Source organism: Loxodonta africana, chromosome 4 (assembly GCF_030014295.1).
Source record: "Loxodonta africana isolate mLoxAfr1 chromosome 4, mLoxAfr1.hap2, whole genome shotgun sequence".
In the NCBI taxonomy this organism is placed as follows: domain Eukaryota; kingdom Metazoa; phylum Chordata; class Mammalia; order Proboscidea; family Elephantidae; genus Loxodonta; species Loxodonta africana.
In genome coordinates, this window is record NC_087345.1 from 166041826 (window position 1) to 166058904 (window position 17079).

Sequence of the window (17079 nt, forward strand, 5' to 3'; positions counted from 1 at the left end):
CTGGACCATCTCTTTTCTGAGAATTAAATGATTTTGGCAACACTCTCTCATGTCTCAAAGATGTTTCATTTATGGCCAAATGAAATATTAATAGGTTAATGAAGAGCTTAAAAGAACAGATGACCATCTTCCCCATTTCAACAACGTAAACAGAACGAATTTGAAAACTTCCCAACGTAATAGTCACTGCCTTCCACAGTATCATCTTCATGCCGATAGGCACATTTTAGATTTCATTTAGCCTGTGTAATTGGAGGAAAAAAGCTAATAAACAAATAATAAGGGGAAAGAGGAATAAATTCCACAAAACTATGGGCTTTACCAGAACGTAAATGTTGTTTTCCTGTTGCGGTAATGCTGAATATTTACTAGTATGTCTTTTCCTAGTATTAACTCAAAAGAAATAAATGGCTGAAACTTTGCTTATGCCGTCAGTCAGTGAAAGGAAGAGGCAGAATGAAGAGTATGGCACATTACACAGTGGTGGAAAGAGTAACTTCACGAAGGCTGCCCACTGCAAGGTAGACCAGACTTAGGAGGCTCTGGTGAAGTAATTAACCCAGAGTGTGGGGTGTTGCTGGTTGGCCGCATAGAAAGGTAGCTGAACTTCGTGGTGGGTTAGCTTGAATGAGCCATTCCCTGGAGAGCAAGATAGCCACTCAGGTGAAGTCAATGAGTTCTATCAAGGCACCAGGATATTATTTAGGAAATAAGCTTGTCTGGTTCATTAGCTGGTACTCCAGGGCCCTGGAATATTGAACTCCCCCATCTCTTGTGGGTGAGCTGTGTGCCACTTTTATTAGAGAGCATTTAACTCATCCTGATTCACCACAGACTTGGGCTGGCTTTCAAACTCCTGACGGGGAGTTTCTGCCCTGGTAATGATAAAGCCATGCGTGCATTATCCAGACAGAGCCCCGAAGCATTTTGAAAGTGAAAGGAAATTGTTGTGACCATGGCAGGAAGGAAGAGATACAAGAGGGAAACCAGACCTCCTCTCGAATGTATCAGCCAGCTTGCACTGTTCCAGGGTCAACAGAAGCCACCTCTCGACTGTAGCTGACATGGTTTATTCTCTTAGCCAAGCTGCAGTGAGAGCTCGGTGCTTCTGTTTTCAGCAAGGTGACATGGCCCCGTGTACTTGAACGTGCATTAGACTCAAACCAGCCGACCTGCATGTAATAAACAGCAGGTAAGTAACCCCTGGATGACAAAAATGGTTAAGCACTCAGCTACTAACCGAAAGGTTGGTGGTTCAAATCCACCCAGAGGCATCTCAGTAGAAAGGCCTGGTGACCTGCTTATGAAAAATGATAGTCTTTGAAAACCCTATGGAGCACAGTTCTCCCTCTGATACATATGAGGTCATCGTGAGTTGGAATCAACTCCACGGCAACTGGTTTGGATTTTTGTTAAGTAAGCACAACAGGAGCCATGCCACTACTTGTTAGGACTTCTTACGCTATGAAGGAGGGCCTTTGGGGGGTATGATAGGGATGGCATTGTGCCCATCCTGTACAATATTCTGGCTTAATCAGATCTGGGATCCCAACCTCTGAGTCCCCCTTCCTGGAAAGCATGTGTTTGAAGAAACAACATCTGCCAAATGCATCAGGGGCTGATGGTGTGGCTTTCCGTACTTTTGTGAGAAATAACAAACCCTTGCTGATTAGATTAAAAATCAAAACAAGGGTTTTCACATCCCTTCTCCTCTCCGTTCATTACAACCCCTTCATCAAACTATTGTGTCTAATGAGACATCTTAAAAAAAAAAAAAATTTTTTTTTTTTTTTAATGAGACATCTTAGGAGGGTGGAAATGCCTCTTTTAATAACCACAAAGCATTTTGATGGCAATAGTTTTTTAGAAAGCCTTCAAAGGTGACTGCTTTCGAACTTAAGAAGCGTCATGGAATTCTTTTTGGTCAGCAAGAGCAACCTCTAAAAGCTTTAAAATGTTTTAAAAATGCACAGGCTGCCCAGAACATGGTAGTGGGATGTGGCCTGAAGCCGGTGGGGCTTCCAGCCCAGTGTTTGGATTTACTGGTCCCTGGATTCCCACTCAGATAGCTTTCAGTTCCACACAGTCCCTGGAGGTTTGGAAAGCATGGCGGTGATTAAACAGAGCCCAGCTGGGAGCTAAGGAAATGCTTCCTTTCTCTCCTCACCTTTTGTAAGCACTGCTCTTCTACCTGACCTCAGCTGAGCCTCACACAAGTCTTTTCTTGTTATGAACACACTCCTCTTTGTGTCTGTTCCCCTAGAGGATAATAGCCTTGCTGAGGACGGAGTTCTGTGAAGCTTGCACTGGACTTTTCCTTCTTTATTTTGTTCAGGGTGGGACAAGTGGGTCCCTTGCTGGCACTCCCTCTGGGCTGTAGCCTTGGCTTGCCCTCTCTACCTTTCATTCTTGTTTCAGGTATGTTTTCCAGAATGACTGCAATGGCTTGCCTTAGCGCTGTGTAGGACCGATTGATGGCTCGTTCAGCTTGTAACACCGAGCTGTTTAATTAGTAGACGGCCTCCTCTATGGCCCTCACGTTTTCCCTCCGGTATTATAAACCAGGGGGAGAGGCTCACATTTCCTTCAGTTGCCAATACACAGACTTCAAAAGTCTGGCAACAAAATGGGTGTTGGGTGCTGGTCTAGATTTTCACAGCAACCATACTCTCTGGACGGAAAACCGATCTGCTAGTTCTTCCTCAGGAGTCATTGGCATGTTGGGTTAGTTTGTTGTTGGTTGGTTTATATGCTTGTTTTAATGATCCTGTTTGCCTTAGTAAAATCTATTTTGTAACACTTCCTTTATTGTTAACCCATTTACCTAGGCCTATTGGTGTGTGTTTTCCATGTAAGCAACTGTTAAGGGACTGAGTCACCCGTGCTGTAGCCTGTGGTTGGATGTGGGCTGAGGTTACTCAGTGACTAATTTCCAAGGGGAGGAGAAATTGGCTTATCTTGGGGAGGGTTACTTTTTCTCTATGCCTGTGGCAGCTTCCTTCAGAAGACCGGGTAAAACAAAATGGTCCTTATTGGTTGTGAACACTCAAGCTGGGAACGTTTTAGGATCTCTGTGTCCTTTGTGATATTTTCTTCTCTGAGGCGAAAGCTGTCTAAAACATCCAAGTGTGGAACCGAGGATTTAGACGAAGCCAGCAAACAAAGGAATTGCGTAATTGGGAGCTTGATCCAATGTTCCTTTTCACGGCGTTAGTTACAGGTGATTTCCTTAAGTAAAAGTAAGTGGCTTTAATTCTTTGAGGATGAAAGAGTCTCGTAAGAATCCTTTTCAGCTTTACTTCATTGTGTGGTCCGACTGAGGGGTATGTTTACAAACTGTAGACTTGGAAGAGTGGGGCTTGAAATGTAATAAGCTCTACGTAATCTTCCCTTTCCACGAAGAGTATGTGTATGTATATAAATGTTCCACAAAGAGAGATGATTACATGAGACAGTTTCCCAAAGTGATTTTAAATAAACACGTTTCATGCTAGATTGTTTCCAGAAACAATTTTAAGATTTTTCCCACTTATCTTATATTCAGGAACCTTCTAAATGAGTTATTTGCTTTAGCTCATGGTGCTTTCGGGAAATGAAGTATGTAAGGACTCCTAAGTCAAACTTTAGATGATAAATTAGAGACAGGCCAGATATAGTCCGATCTTCAGGAAATATGGTGGCGAACAGCATGGGGAGCTCCATACTGAAGCCAAGGACGGTAGCCTCTCAGCCCAGGCCATGCCGGTGAGGCTCCGGGAGAGAGTACCCTGTTTATCAGAAATGGAAGGACTCAAATAGCGAAGAGACGCTAGTGGTTTGGACAGTCATGGAGAGAGTGAAAGACGATGCCCAACACGGTAGGTGAATGAGGGAGAATAGTCTCATCTGTACATTGCTAATATATTCAGTGCAGATAAATGAATGTTTTCTGTGTTGGGGCTTAAGTGCAGGCAAGTAGATACCTGCGTTGTGTTCTGGTAAGGCAATGGAAGAACCTTTATTTTTGTGTTTAGGTCATCTCTTTCTTGCTATAAAATGAAATTTCTTTGAAGCTCACATAAAGATATTAGTGTTGAAATTTTCTGGGGAAAAATGTCAGTGACATAACATATCAAGATGCTCTTAGTGAAATGAGATGATAGAGAAGATTAGTGGCTTCAGAGAATTGTGGAAGAATAAAGAGCGTCAGTATTTCAAGGTGAAGAGCAACTGTGTGTGTGTTGCTTGTTTATTTTCGCTTTTAAGTTCAGTGTAATTTTTTTTTTCCTAGAATGTCTGACTTTGAGTATGTGCTAGTACAGAAAAAAACAAGTATGTATTTAATGCCATTAATCATATGCCAAATAAGGGCTCAGAACACAAAACAAGAGTCTGTAGATGCCTGATTCTAGAAAGGCATCTCCATGGAAGGAACACTAGCACAAAAGGCCGAGGGCTTCTTTTATCATGAATTGTAGAATTTTAATCATCTACCTGGTTCAGTCAATCAGGCAACAAGTATCTGCTGGAGTATATAAAGTCCACTTTTTTTTTTTAAATAGCAAGCAATCTTCTCAGGAGTTCACAATGAAGACTTGAAAAAGATTCTTCTCGTCTTTCTGCGCCTTCCACCACACCTGATGGGTGAATTGCCATCTCGTTGACGCATATACTTTAGTGTGTGCATCCAAGCTACTGTTTAAAGGTTGATTCTAGTTGTATGTTTAAAAATATTTTCCCACCATGTTATGGTAGCATACTGCCATTCTCTTCTTTGGCTCTGCTTAGAGCCAAGGATGAAATTATCAGGGTTCTTTAAAAACCCAGTCTTGAAAAGACAGCCATTGCTTGGCGAACCAACATAAGAATTCTGCCAAAGGCTTCCAACCTCTAAGTCACCCGTATTAATGGAGACATTCAACCTCAGATTACCTGATCTTTCATAACTGAATGCTTATATTCAGCTCCACTGTGGATCACTTGGGATGATGGCAAGATTACTTTGAAGTGGGTAAGGCTAAAGCTGATACACAGCATTGCCACCAGGTACACGAGGCGGATTTGTTATGGCTGGCATTCATTCTCATTGGCTGGTGTCCCATTCTGGTTGGTTGGTACCCTTGCTGTGTTGTTTTTGTTGTTAATTGCCATGAACTCGGACTCATGGAAACGTTATGAATAAATGGATGAAATGCTGCCCAGCCCTGTGCCATCTTCATGATGATCTTTGGTATGCTCGAGTCCATTGTTACAGCTGTTCATCTCATTGAGGGTTTCCCACATCTTCACTGACCCTCTGCTTCACCAAACATGATGCCCATGCCCTACTAGAGTATTAAATGTTTTTACTATCACCCACATAGTCCCCATATGAATACATGAAGTATCAGAATCATTCGTAATTGTTACATTCCTCTCTGTTCTCATCTCCACATACGACCAGCGAGATTTTTACAGGTTTTATTTTAAAAGTTAGTTATATAATCTACCTCCTTACCATTTCTTATCATCAAACATATTTTGAGAACATATGCAGATACCTTAAAACAAGATTTACTCAATTTTTCATCAATTAAAATCAATTTTACATTTTTCCTTCCATTAGTATTCTTTATCTTTCTATTCAGTTCTGTATTCCCTAGAGTCTTTATGTCCCTTTTTGCTCTTTCGCCAGGAAGAGGAAGGTTTCTGCTGTGTGTTGATTGGGGTCAGGATTCTCCCAAATCAGGATGTAATCTGAAGCCAGATAAAGAGGAAAAAGAGAACAGGAAGCCGTGACTAAACCCATTAGGACTATCTCTTCATCCTAAGTGGGTTCTAGATATTTCAAACATTTGTCTTGTTTGTTTAATTTATAGGACCACCACTCATCACACCTGATGCACCTTGGGCTCTGTGCTGATGCTTTGCCCACAGTGGCTCTTTGACTTGATGTGATGAATTTCTCTGTAGCTTCTGTCCTTTCGATCGATTGTTATGTTGGGTAGACTGATTGAGTGGGAAATTTAACCAGGTATTCTCTGATGCCAGAGCTGGTCCTTTTTGTATATTATGACCTGTGAAACCCTGCTTTGCTCTCTACTGAGCCAGACCTTTCTTTTTTTTTTTTTTAATTATACTTTAGATGAAGGTTTACAGAACAAACTAGTTTCTCCTTAAACAGTTAGTATACATACTGTTTTATGACATTGGTTAACAACCCCACGACTTTTCAACACTCTTTCTTCTCAACCCTGGATTCCCTGTTACCAGCTTTCCTGTTCTCTCCTGCCTTCTAGTCCTTGCCCCTTAGCTGGTGTATTCCTTTAGTCACGTTTGTTTTATGGGCGCATCCAATCTTGGGCTGTAGGGTGAACCTCAGGAGTAACTTCATTACTGAGCTGAAAGGGTGTCCAGGGGCCATACTCTCAGGGTTTCTCCATTCTCTGTCAGGCCAGCAATTCTGAGCCAGACCTTTCTCTTTATTGACCCCTGCTTTGTAGAAGACAAAGCGGGAGAGTTAGTTATACAGGATCAGTGTTGATTTGCTGCAAAACGTCTGTCATGTGCTCTAGCCATTCTGTAATGAGCTGCAAAGCCTTTCATCAGGTATATTATCACTTAGTGACCTTGAGACTGGCACGTCTGGTCTAAGGTAGTGAGCATCTGAGTCATGAGGGTGTCAAGTGAGCGGAGAGACCGTGTGGAATGGAGCATCAGAGTAGGACTGTGTGGAGCACGTGCGCCTGGAGCTGGACCTTGAGGATATACCTAGGAATGGATCCATAAGGGCCGGGAAATGGAGGGAGGACAGCTAGAGAATATCACAAGTTAGGTTTAGAGAATGAAGAACATACTAGCCTATCGGATGAGAAAGTGTGTATTGGGGCGGGTGTTATTGCTGTTTCTGTTATCTGCCGTTGAGTTGGCCTCTGACTCATGTCAACCCCATATACAATGGAACACACCACTTCCTGGGGCCTGCCCTATCCCCATGATTGCTTGCGGATCAGACCATTGTGATCCATAGGGTTTTTATTAGCAGATTTTTCTGAAGCAGATCTCCAGGCCTTTCTTCCTAGACCATTTTAGTTTGGAACCTCCACTGAAACCTATTCAGTATCTTAGCAACACACAAGTCTCCATGGACAGTTGGGCGGTGGCTGCACATGAGGTGTATTGGCTGGCTATCAAACCTGGGTCTTCTGTCTGGAAGCTAGAGTTCTATCACTGAACAACCATGGCCCTTGTCAGTGTGGGTAGTGGGAAATAAAATTGTTGTAGTGAGCGATGAGCCTACATACTCTGGGGTCCAGAAACAGGCTGTTTCCTTAGGGGTGAGGGCCCAAATCAATGGTGTTCAGGTAATATACCCTCAAAATGTTCCATTTTGGTTCTATGTATTTACACCTTGCTTGTACATTTCACTGGAGCCCTAGTGGTGCAGTGGTTAAGAGGTGGGGCTGCTAACCAAAAGGTCAGCAGTTTGAATCCACCAATCACTCCTTGGAAGCCCTATGATGCCGTTCTACTCTGTCCTATACAGTCGCTATGAGTGGGCATCAACTCAACATTTCATTGGTGGTTTCCATTACGAAATCCACCATAATATATAAAACTCTAGCGTCAGGCAGAATTAGGCATTCTGCACTGTTAAATCCTTCCAGGGACAAGATAAGGAAGTCGTGGGAGGCCTGCTGGCTCTTCCTCTGCATTCTGGCAAAGGGGCATCTATCTACGAGATTAGTGCAAGAATATACCTGCTCAAGGGCAGGGACTTGCTGTACTTGTTCAGAGCTGTATCCTAGGATGATGACTGGCTCTTAGCAAGTGCTCAATAAATATCAAATTCATTAACAAATGAATGAGTTTATGTGATAAGAAAACAGTATTTGGGCATTTGGGCTCTTGTTTTATTTTCAACCTTCTCTTGTTGCCTCTGTTTTTTTGTTTTGTTTTGTTTTGTTTTTCTCTCTTCCCCTTACCATCCACACTATGGGTCTCTTGGCCATTTGAGCTCTCCTCCTGTCTCCTCATGCCCATACCTCACCCCTCCACACACCCGTTAACACCCTTCTTGTTGTCACTGCTCCCAAGGAAGTCAAGATGGGGAATGTAGGCTCCTTCAAGAGAACTTGAAGAGTGAGTTGAGAAGATGCCAAGGCTGACCTTTTCCCCTGTGGCTATTTGAAGAATCTCAGTGGGCATTTCCCTCTTGAGCTTTGACCAAAGCAAAACATATCAAATATTCACAGCCTGGCTTAATTTGTACTTTTTATTCTGCCCTTTGCTCGACACAGTGGTTGTGACAGCAAATTTGTTTCCTCTTTCCCCATTAATTCGATTCTCCAATCATTGTCTCTCCTAAATAAGAGATAATGGAAGACCCTGTGAGGGTCCCCATTTTTCCTTACCTGGATGGTAATGACACAGCCCAAAGTCAGCTGCTCGGGCATGAAGTATCAGGCTCACAATGACCTACTCCAACAAGCTTTTTGGTATCAAATGGCAGCACCAGAGAGCATGCTCTTAGAATTTGTTCTCCTGACCAAGCCTAAAGATTCCCTTTCTTCTTCTCTCCTTTGCCCTCCCACTGTAAGTTTTGCCTCCAACTGCACAGTCTCCTGGAACATTATTTCCTCCTGACCTCTCAGTGCTGGTTTCTAGTAAACTCAAAGTGTTAATGAATGAACAAAACTTTCCTGAGTTTTCCCCCAGGTATCTCCTATCTCCCTCCGGTCAGGTGTCTAGGTTGTATCAGTATGGGAAGATGCTTAGTAATATTTTCCAGGGCTAACACTAGAATTTGTATCCAGGACCAGCTTTAAAAAACATAATTTTAGCCCTTATGATACATTAGAGCCACATTTCTTAAGTATCTCGTAGAAGCAATGATTTCAAAACTCGTACCACTGCACTGTTTTGTCCTCCAACCCCACAATGTTGAGCTCTACATCAGGTGTATTAGTGTCCTATGACTGCTATAACAAATAACCACAAACTTAGTGGCTTAAAATGAAACAGATTTACTGGCTTACGGTTCTAGAGGACAGAAGTCCAACACAGGTCTCACTGGACTAAAACCAAGGCATCAGCAGGGCTGTGCTCTCTCTGGAGGCTCTTGAAAGAATCTTTCCTTGCCTTTCCAGCTTCTAAAGGCCACCTGCATCCCTTGGTTTATGGCCCCTTCTGCCATCTTCAAAGCCAGTCTGTCTTCCAATCTGTCTCTCATGCTCTCTCTGACTCTGCTTCCATCATACATCTCCTTCCCTGCCTCTGACCCTTCTGCCTCCCTCTTTCACTTATAGGACGCTTGTGGTTACACTGGACCCACCAGGTAATTCAAGATGACCTCCCCATCTCAAGACCCTTAACTTAATTATACAGTTCCTTTTGTCATGTAAGGTAACATTTTCACAGGCCCCAGGGATTAGGACGTAAACATCTTTGGGGAGGGGGATGTATTCAGCCTACCACATCATGAAAGCACACTGCCACATTGAAACTCTCTAAAAACATGGCTATCAAAGTAGGCTTTCTGATTTCTTGCTCTGTTTTCAGATGCAGAGAGAAATTGTTTATGCAAGAGGAGATGGCTCTGGTGCTTCTCGACCTGGATCCACCGCTCTTCCACCCCATGCAATTCCAAACTCTCCACCGTCCACACCTGTGCCCCATTCCATGCCTCCCTCCCCATCCAGAATCCCTTATGGAGGCACCCGCGCAGTGGCCGTTCCTGGCAATGCCACCATCCCCAGGGACAGACTCTCCAGCCTGCCTGTCTCCAGATCCATCTCACCAAGCCCAAGCGCCATTTTAGAAAGAAGAGATGTAAAGCCGGATGAAGACCTGAGCGGCAAAAACATTGCAATGTACAGAAGTGAAGGTTTCTATGGCGACCCTTACCTTTATCACGAGGGACGAATGAGCATTGCCTCTTCCCACAGTGGGCATCCTCTGGATGTCCCCGACCACATCATTGCATATCACCGCACAGCAATCCGGTCAGCCAGTGCTTATTGTAACCCCACTTTGCAAGCAGAGATGCATATGGAGCAGTCACTGTACAGACAGAAACCAAGGAAATATCCGGAGAGCCATTTGCCTACTCTGGGCTCCAAAACACCGCCCGCCTCTCCTCACCGAGTCAGCGACCTGAGGATGATAGAAATGCACCCACATCATAATGCCCATGGGCCCCCTCACACCCTGCAACCAGAGCGGGCCTCCCCAAGCCGCCAGTCCTTTAAGAAGGAGCCAGGCACCTTAGTGTATATTGAGAAGCCACGAAACACCCCAGGATTATCTGGCATGGTGGACCTCGGCCCTCCGCTAGTTGAGAAGCAAGTTTTTGCTTATAGCACCGCTACGATACCCAAAGACAGAGAGACCAGGTAAGGTGTGGTGACAGTGCACAAGAATCATGTCTGCTCAGGGCCTGTGTCTGGGCTGTTCTACTCAACTCAGACAACAAATGTGGGTGGAGCACCAGCCTGAGGCAGAGCTCCCTGCAGGGGTTGCAGAGAGGAGCCAAAGGTCCTCCCTGTCCGCAAAGAGTTTCTAAATCGTTGGGGTTACGGAAGTAGTCAGTAGGCATGTAATAGGAGTGGTCAACTATTTGGTGAACATGTTATACTGAGTAGTCATGTGGGCCTCCTAAGCATGGGCTTAACAGCCTCCCTGGGTGGAACAAACAATTAACACACTTAACTACTAACTGAAAGGTTGGTGGTTTGAGTCCACCCAGAGGCCCCTCAGAAGAAAGGTCTGGAGATCTACTTCTGAAAAATCAGCCATTGAAAACCCTAGAGAGCACAGTTCTACTTTGGCACACGTGGGGACTCAATGGCACATGGTTTGATTTGGTTTTTTATCATTTGTAGATTTGGATAATTTGAAAGAAAATTGTGCTTAACAGAAACCATCCAGACAAATGATCAAAAGATCCTAATAATTGATCTGCCACTGAAGATAAGGAGTGGTTCAAGTTTTAACTGTGTGAAATGGCCATTTGTGTTTCTCCTTGTGGAATGCAGTTCTGTTGTCTCATTTGGTTCTGGGAAATGGAAAGAATGTGTCATTGTCTGTCTTTTAGAATGATAAACATGACTTTGCATGAAAGTAGAATGGTTTAGATTTAATTCTCATTTGAGAGTGGTGCTAAGGTCAGCAAAAATTTTCTATTAAGTGAGACATTCTGGGTATTTAAATTTCTTTTCTAATATGTAGATATATTTTATAATTTACCAACCTAGAACCTTCTGACTACATCTTGAAACCCCCCCAAAGTTCACATAGTAATAGAAAAACCAATTTCAATAAAAGAGATTTTTCTAGCCTGAATTGGCTGAAGAAAATCAGCATAAAAATTATAATCATAAAAATCTAGTCAAGGAAATTGAGTCCAAAAAAGGGTTAGCATTTTACCTGTTGTCATATATGAATTCAGAAGGGATGTGGAAAGTCTAGATATTAGACAGAGCCTTATAACCGCCATTCTCTCTTACTCAGTAATAAAGGTATTATCACTTACTGTTATATAACCTTATAAAAAGAAGATCAGAATTGTGAATGGACTGTGAATTATCGACCTTACTTTTCACACACAAATAAGAAATTCCTGTCACCTGGAGCGGAATTTTATAATGAAAGGGCTATGCCTCCTTATCTATCAATAAAGGGAAAATCACAGCAGAGAGATTCCAGGAGGAATGGGAGTCATTAATTCAACCACAAATTCTAACTCTCTCACACAGTTAGAAAACCAGCAATGGTGACTAGTATGATTATGTAGGACTAAGAAAAATCAAAACTTAGAAAATAGTTCATTCTCTTTTTTTCATATTCATTGTTGTCTTTGGTTATTGTTGAGTTGATCCCAGCTCCTGGTGACCCCATGTATGCAGAGTAGAGCTGCTCTGTAGGGTTGTCGAGACTGTGCCCTTTTGGAAGTAGATTGCCAGGCCCGTCTTCTAAGGCACCTCTGGGTGGATTTGAACCACCAACCTTTCATCTAGTAGTCCAGCACTTAACTATTTTTGCCAACCAGGGACTCCCTCCAAAGTTAGGAAGCAAAATTCGAAGAACCAAAGCAAGGGCCGCTCATGAAAACAACAAGTAGTGGAGGGGTGTGGTAAGAACATTGCAAGCTTGTTGGAACAGACCAATGTCCCAATCCACAGATGAGCCTACAGGACCTGCCTTGAAAGGCACAGCAGTCGTAATGTTAAGGCTGGGAAGCTTATGCTGTGTGCTCTGCAGAGAGGATGTGAGGAGCTGGTGGGGAAATGCGTGTCACTGGCAGCAGGGAACTTTGAGCTGTGAGAATTTAGTCTAGGAAACATTTAAAACTATGCATTTCCAGGATGTTACGTTGAGGGCCAGAGCCCAGCTTCCCTACCATCCCAGCATCCCCTCACTCCCACACTGACCCACTGTGTGGGTGGAAGAGAATCGAGACCTTGATTCCACTTTATATTATATTAAGCTGTTGTCATGTTCCCACCCTGCTAGGTTCTGGGCAGTGGTGGTTCAGTGGTGGAATTCCCACCTTTTATGAGGGAGTCCTGAGTTTGATTCCTGGCCAATGCCCCTAATGCTCAACCACCACTCATCTGTCAGTAGAGGCTTCTGTGTTGCTATGATGCTGAACAGGTTTCAGTGGAGCTTCCAAACTAAGATGGACCAGGAAGAAAGGCCTGGTGACCTACTTCCAAAAATCAACCAGTGAAAACCCTATGGATTACAACAACTAGACCCTGTCGTGCGTTAGGTTGCCATGAGTCGGGGGCCAACTTCACAGCAGATAACAACCAGGTTTCAGGCAAATTTTAGACAGTGATCGCGTCTCTGAATTCTTGCTGACATCTAGCATAATGTCATGCACACAGTTACCACGTGTACATAACTTACTGAATATCATTGAACCCGGTTTTCAAAGGGATTTCATTATGAGAAAACAGAACAGAGGAACCCTCTGCTAACATGTGAAGTTGTCTCTGTATTGCTCCCTGACCAGAATCTTGAAGAATTTTAGCTTTAAGTAGTATCAGTGTTCTTTTACAGCCTCGGCTTCCTCTTTAAAAAGAATTCCACAACCCCAGATATTTCCATTTTACCAAACCCTCAGAAAATTCCATGGATTTCTGTGATACAAGTTAGAAGAAACCCTTTCATAAGAATCCAAATGATCTTCTATTTCTGGAATAACTAAAAAACTTTAAATTGATTGAAAAAGATTCATGTTCACCAAAATAGACCATTGTTATCATAACTACCATAGTCTGACATTAATTTATTTTTAGAATTATAATTTTAAAATACTGCATTTATCATTCCACAAAATGTGAAAGAATAGAAGAATTTTATTGCACACATTGCTCAGGTCACTCTTCACCTGTTAGCCATCTTATCTCCGGAGGGTGGAACTGGAGCACTTGTGTGTATGTGGGCTGGCAAAATAGCCTTCTCCTGTAGACAGACAGACAGACACACACCTGTCTCTACAGGGAAATCATTTAGAGTTGTTATTACTGAGGGACCTAAACACCCCCACTTTACTCAACCAAGACACGTGGCAAAGATTGTACAACGATCCACTCCACCAGTAAAAAGAAGATGCGTCTGGGACTTTTGTCACCAGCACTCCCACCGCCCTCTCCGCTGTTACCTAGACAGGTAAGATCATGGACAGATGTGAGAAATGGGCGGCTAGTGCTTCCTCTCCAACGGAGTCTGATGCGGACCTCTTTTGGAGAGCCTGGTGACCAGGCTGAAATGTGCTATTGCTGGATGATAATAGTAAGAAGGCAGCTATCATTTACTGAGAGCCTTTCATGGTCTAAGCACTGGGTTAGGTAGTTTCCACCTATGATGTGATGTAACCCTCATGACAACAACCCTGTGAGCTACGTACGATCATTATCTCCATTTTACAGATGTGGAAACTACAGACAGGCCAAGAAACTTGCCCAGGGTTACAAAGCCAGCAAGTGGCATTGAATGCCCAGGTCCATTAAAGAATGAACTTTTTACCAGTGGGTAGTATTCTGTCTAATGAGTGAGAACTATGTGTCCTATCTTCACCCCGCAGGGGAGTACATTCAAGAGTGAATTCTGAGTGTTTCAACCAGAATTCTTCAAAAATGGTTTCAGGACTAGATGCTAAGTAATTGTTCTCAAAGGATATTTACAATCATCACTGCAGTAGAATTTGCATAATTATTCTGCTAAATATATGTATACCATTTAAAATACAACTGCCCTACCTGGTCTCTTAGCACAGTTATGCAGAAATAGGTGAAGAAAGATGAGAACGTTTTTGGTAGATTTGATTTTCAAAATGAACGTGAGTACTATGTCAAAGAAAAAAAAAAAAAAACAGGAACAATTACTGAAGCACAAATTATAGTCCATCATCTAGCCTATGTCATGACGTTATCCTAGAAATATTTAATCTGTCTAAGTATTTTTAAAGAGCCTTCAACCCCTAAAAGTCTAACTTCATGAGTACAGAGCCCCATAAACTGCCAAACCAATTTCTGTTGCCATTTCATAATATTAAAAAGCAAATCAATCTGGGAGTGCTTTTTATATGAGACTCTCAAGTGAAATTTTATATTCGAGATGTGAAACTACAAAAGCACAGGCAGGAGACTGAGAAATCTGTAGCTGTGCTTTATTTCGGGCACGGCTGGATTCCTGTGCCGTTCAGAAGAGCGCTTCTATGGAATAGACAGAAGAACTGCATGGCGTTACAATTCACAGAGAGAAAAATCTCTTTCTCATCCTTCCTCAGGAAACCTCCAATGGTAGCTTTTTTTTTTTTTTTTGAGGGCAGATGATTTTATAAAAGCTCTGTTGTCTTGGAAATGGAGAGTTAAAGACGAAGTAATTTAATCTTGATTCTTGCATTTAGGCATGCGCCTTGATCTAATGAATTTGTTATTACTTTTCTTTTTAAATATGCTTCAAGAAAGCATTTAGTAAGAGATGGCAAATTGCACATGGGAGATCTGGAAGAAAGAGCATAGAAAGTGTAAAAAGTCAGTTGCCATCAAGTCAACTCTAACTTAGGGCGACCCCATGTATGTGAGAGTAGAACTGTGCTCCATAGGGTGTTCAATGGCTCATTTTTCTGATGTAGATTGCCAGGCCTTTCTTCTGAGGTGCCTCTGGGTGGACTTGGGTCTGCAACCTTTCAGTTCGCTGCCAAGCGCATTACCTGTTTGCACCACCCAGGGACTCCCTATGCAATAGAACAGATGTTATGTAGATGGGCTCTCCTCCCCAGGAGTCACCTAAATGTTTGATGGTCATGGAAATTTGGGGTAGAGTAGCAGCTCACAAGCGCTTTGACTTTAAGGAGAGCAGTTCTCCTATCTGAGCCTCTAGAAAGAAAAGAATCTTGACCGATCACGTGACTGGGTCCAGATGACTTCCCTTCAACTGGAGGGGACTCCAAGGAGAGAAGGGACCCGAGTGACTCTGAGAGGCTGCTGGGGGAGATGGAGTGTGACAGATAGCTTAGCTCAAGAGGCTCTGTCTTCCCCAGGTTATAAAATTACTTCATTAAACAACATCATTATTTCTATTCATGGCACATAAAACAGCCCTTAAGAATTGTAAAATTCCAGGACATTTATGTTTTGCTATTTTCTATTTATAGTTTGGATCATATAATGTAAAATATCTTTATTGAAAGAGCACTCAAAATTCAAGGGTGCTCACTGCAAAGTGACTAATAGCTTTCCTTCCAAATGTGTACACCAGAATCCCTCAATGTGATTTTTCAGCACACAGTAAACTTGAACTGAGATCATACTTCTACACTCCTTTTTTGCACCTGTTGTTGTTCGCTGCCATTATGGTGGCTCCTGACTCATGGCGACCCCATGCACAAAAGATCAAAACGCTGCCCAGTCCTGCGCCGTCCTCATAATTGATTGTTGATCTGACCATAAGTCTATAGGGTTTTCACTGGTCAATTTTTGGAAGGACATTGCTAGGCCTTTCTTTCTTGTCCAGCTGAGTGTGGAAGCTCCACTGAACCCTGTTCAGCTTCATAGCAACATGTAAGCCTCTACTGATATACAGGTGGTGGCTGCATACTAAGTGCATTGGCCGGGAATCGATCTCAGGTCTTCCATATGGGAGGCAAGAATTCCACCACTGAACCACCACTGCCCCTCTTCTGCACCTAAAAGCTAAATTCAACATATTCATAAAAGGCCACACTGGCGCAGTGAATTCTTGCTGTCTGGGCACTTACATCTGCGTAAAGAGAAGTCATGTGAGACTTCATCATGATTTCTGAGACATTGGAGACTAAGAGACTCGGAAGCCTTTGCTTTCAACCAGTTGTAAAGAAGGAGAAGAAAACTGCACAGGAGGAAACCTGCATGCTAACTGGTAGCTTGTGTCTGTTCTTAATCATTTCACATCGCTTTCTCATTTTAGGAGGGTTAGATGTTATTGTGTTGGTAGCTTTGAGGAGTGGGATGGATCTTTGGTATAAGAGTTGAGCAAATGAAAGTTTAAGTTCAGATTTATGTCATTTAAAGATGATCACTGAGACTGGCAGCCCTTTCAAATTTTTCTAAACTGTGCTTTATCCTACAAGAGAACAGTGAGTCTGGATGATCCAAAAAGTATGATTAAATTTTTCCTTTTCTGCATATATAGTTGAAAGTGAGCCACATCAGAGATCTCCTGAGTAGTTAAATTGGGAATCCCTCTAAAGCAGTTTTCTCAACCTCGGCACTATTGACATTTTAGGCTGGATAATTCTTTGCCATGGGGAGCGGCTCTGCGCGTTGTAGATGTTTAGCAGCACCTCCAGCCTCTACCCATTAGATGCCAGTAGCAACCCCCTCCCAAGTCATGACAATCAAAAATGACTCCAAACATTGCCAAATGCCCCCAGGGGGCCAAATGCCTCCTGTTAAGAAGCACTGCTCTGAAGGAAGTATGGATTTGTTCTACTTGACAAAATGGAGAAATGAAAGAAGGACGCCATGATCAAGGAATGTAAATCATGACAATAGTCATAAACCATGGATCATGACAGTTATTACCTCAGTGCTGTCCTTTACTGGTTGGTCAGGTGCCTTCATTACTGAT

At 42.8% G+C, this 17079-nt stretch overlaps 1 protein-coding gene across 3 annotated transcripts in view; it reads left to right on the top strand.

Annotated features, from left to right (window-relative positions):
* The window catches only part of KIAA1217 (KIAA1217 ortholog), a 399876-nt gene that overhangs the window by 296933 nt on the left and 85864 nt on the right, over positions 1-17079 (top strand). For all 3 annotated transcript variants that reach the window (XM_023548864.2, XM_010590674.3, XM_010590677.3), the window contains exon 6: positions 9520-10352. In XM_023548864.2, the coding sequence (XP_023404632.1) occupies positions 9520-10352 (833 nt within the window). The remainder of the gene's footprint in view (positions 1-9519; positions 10353-17079) is intronic.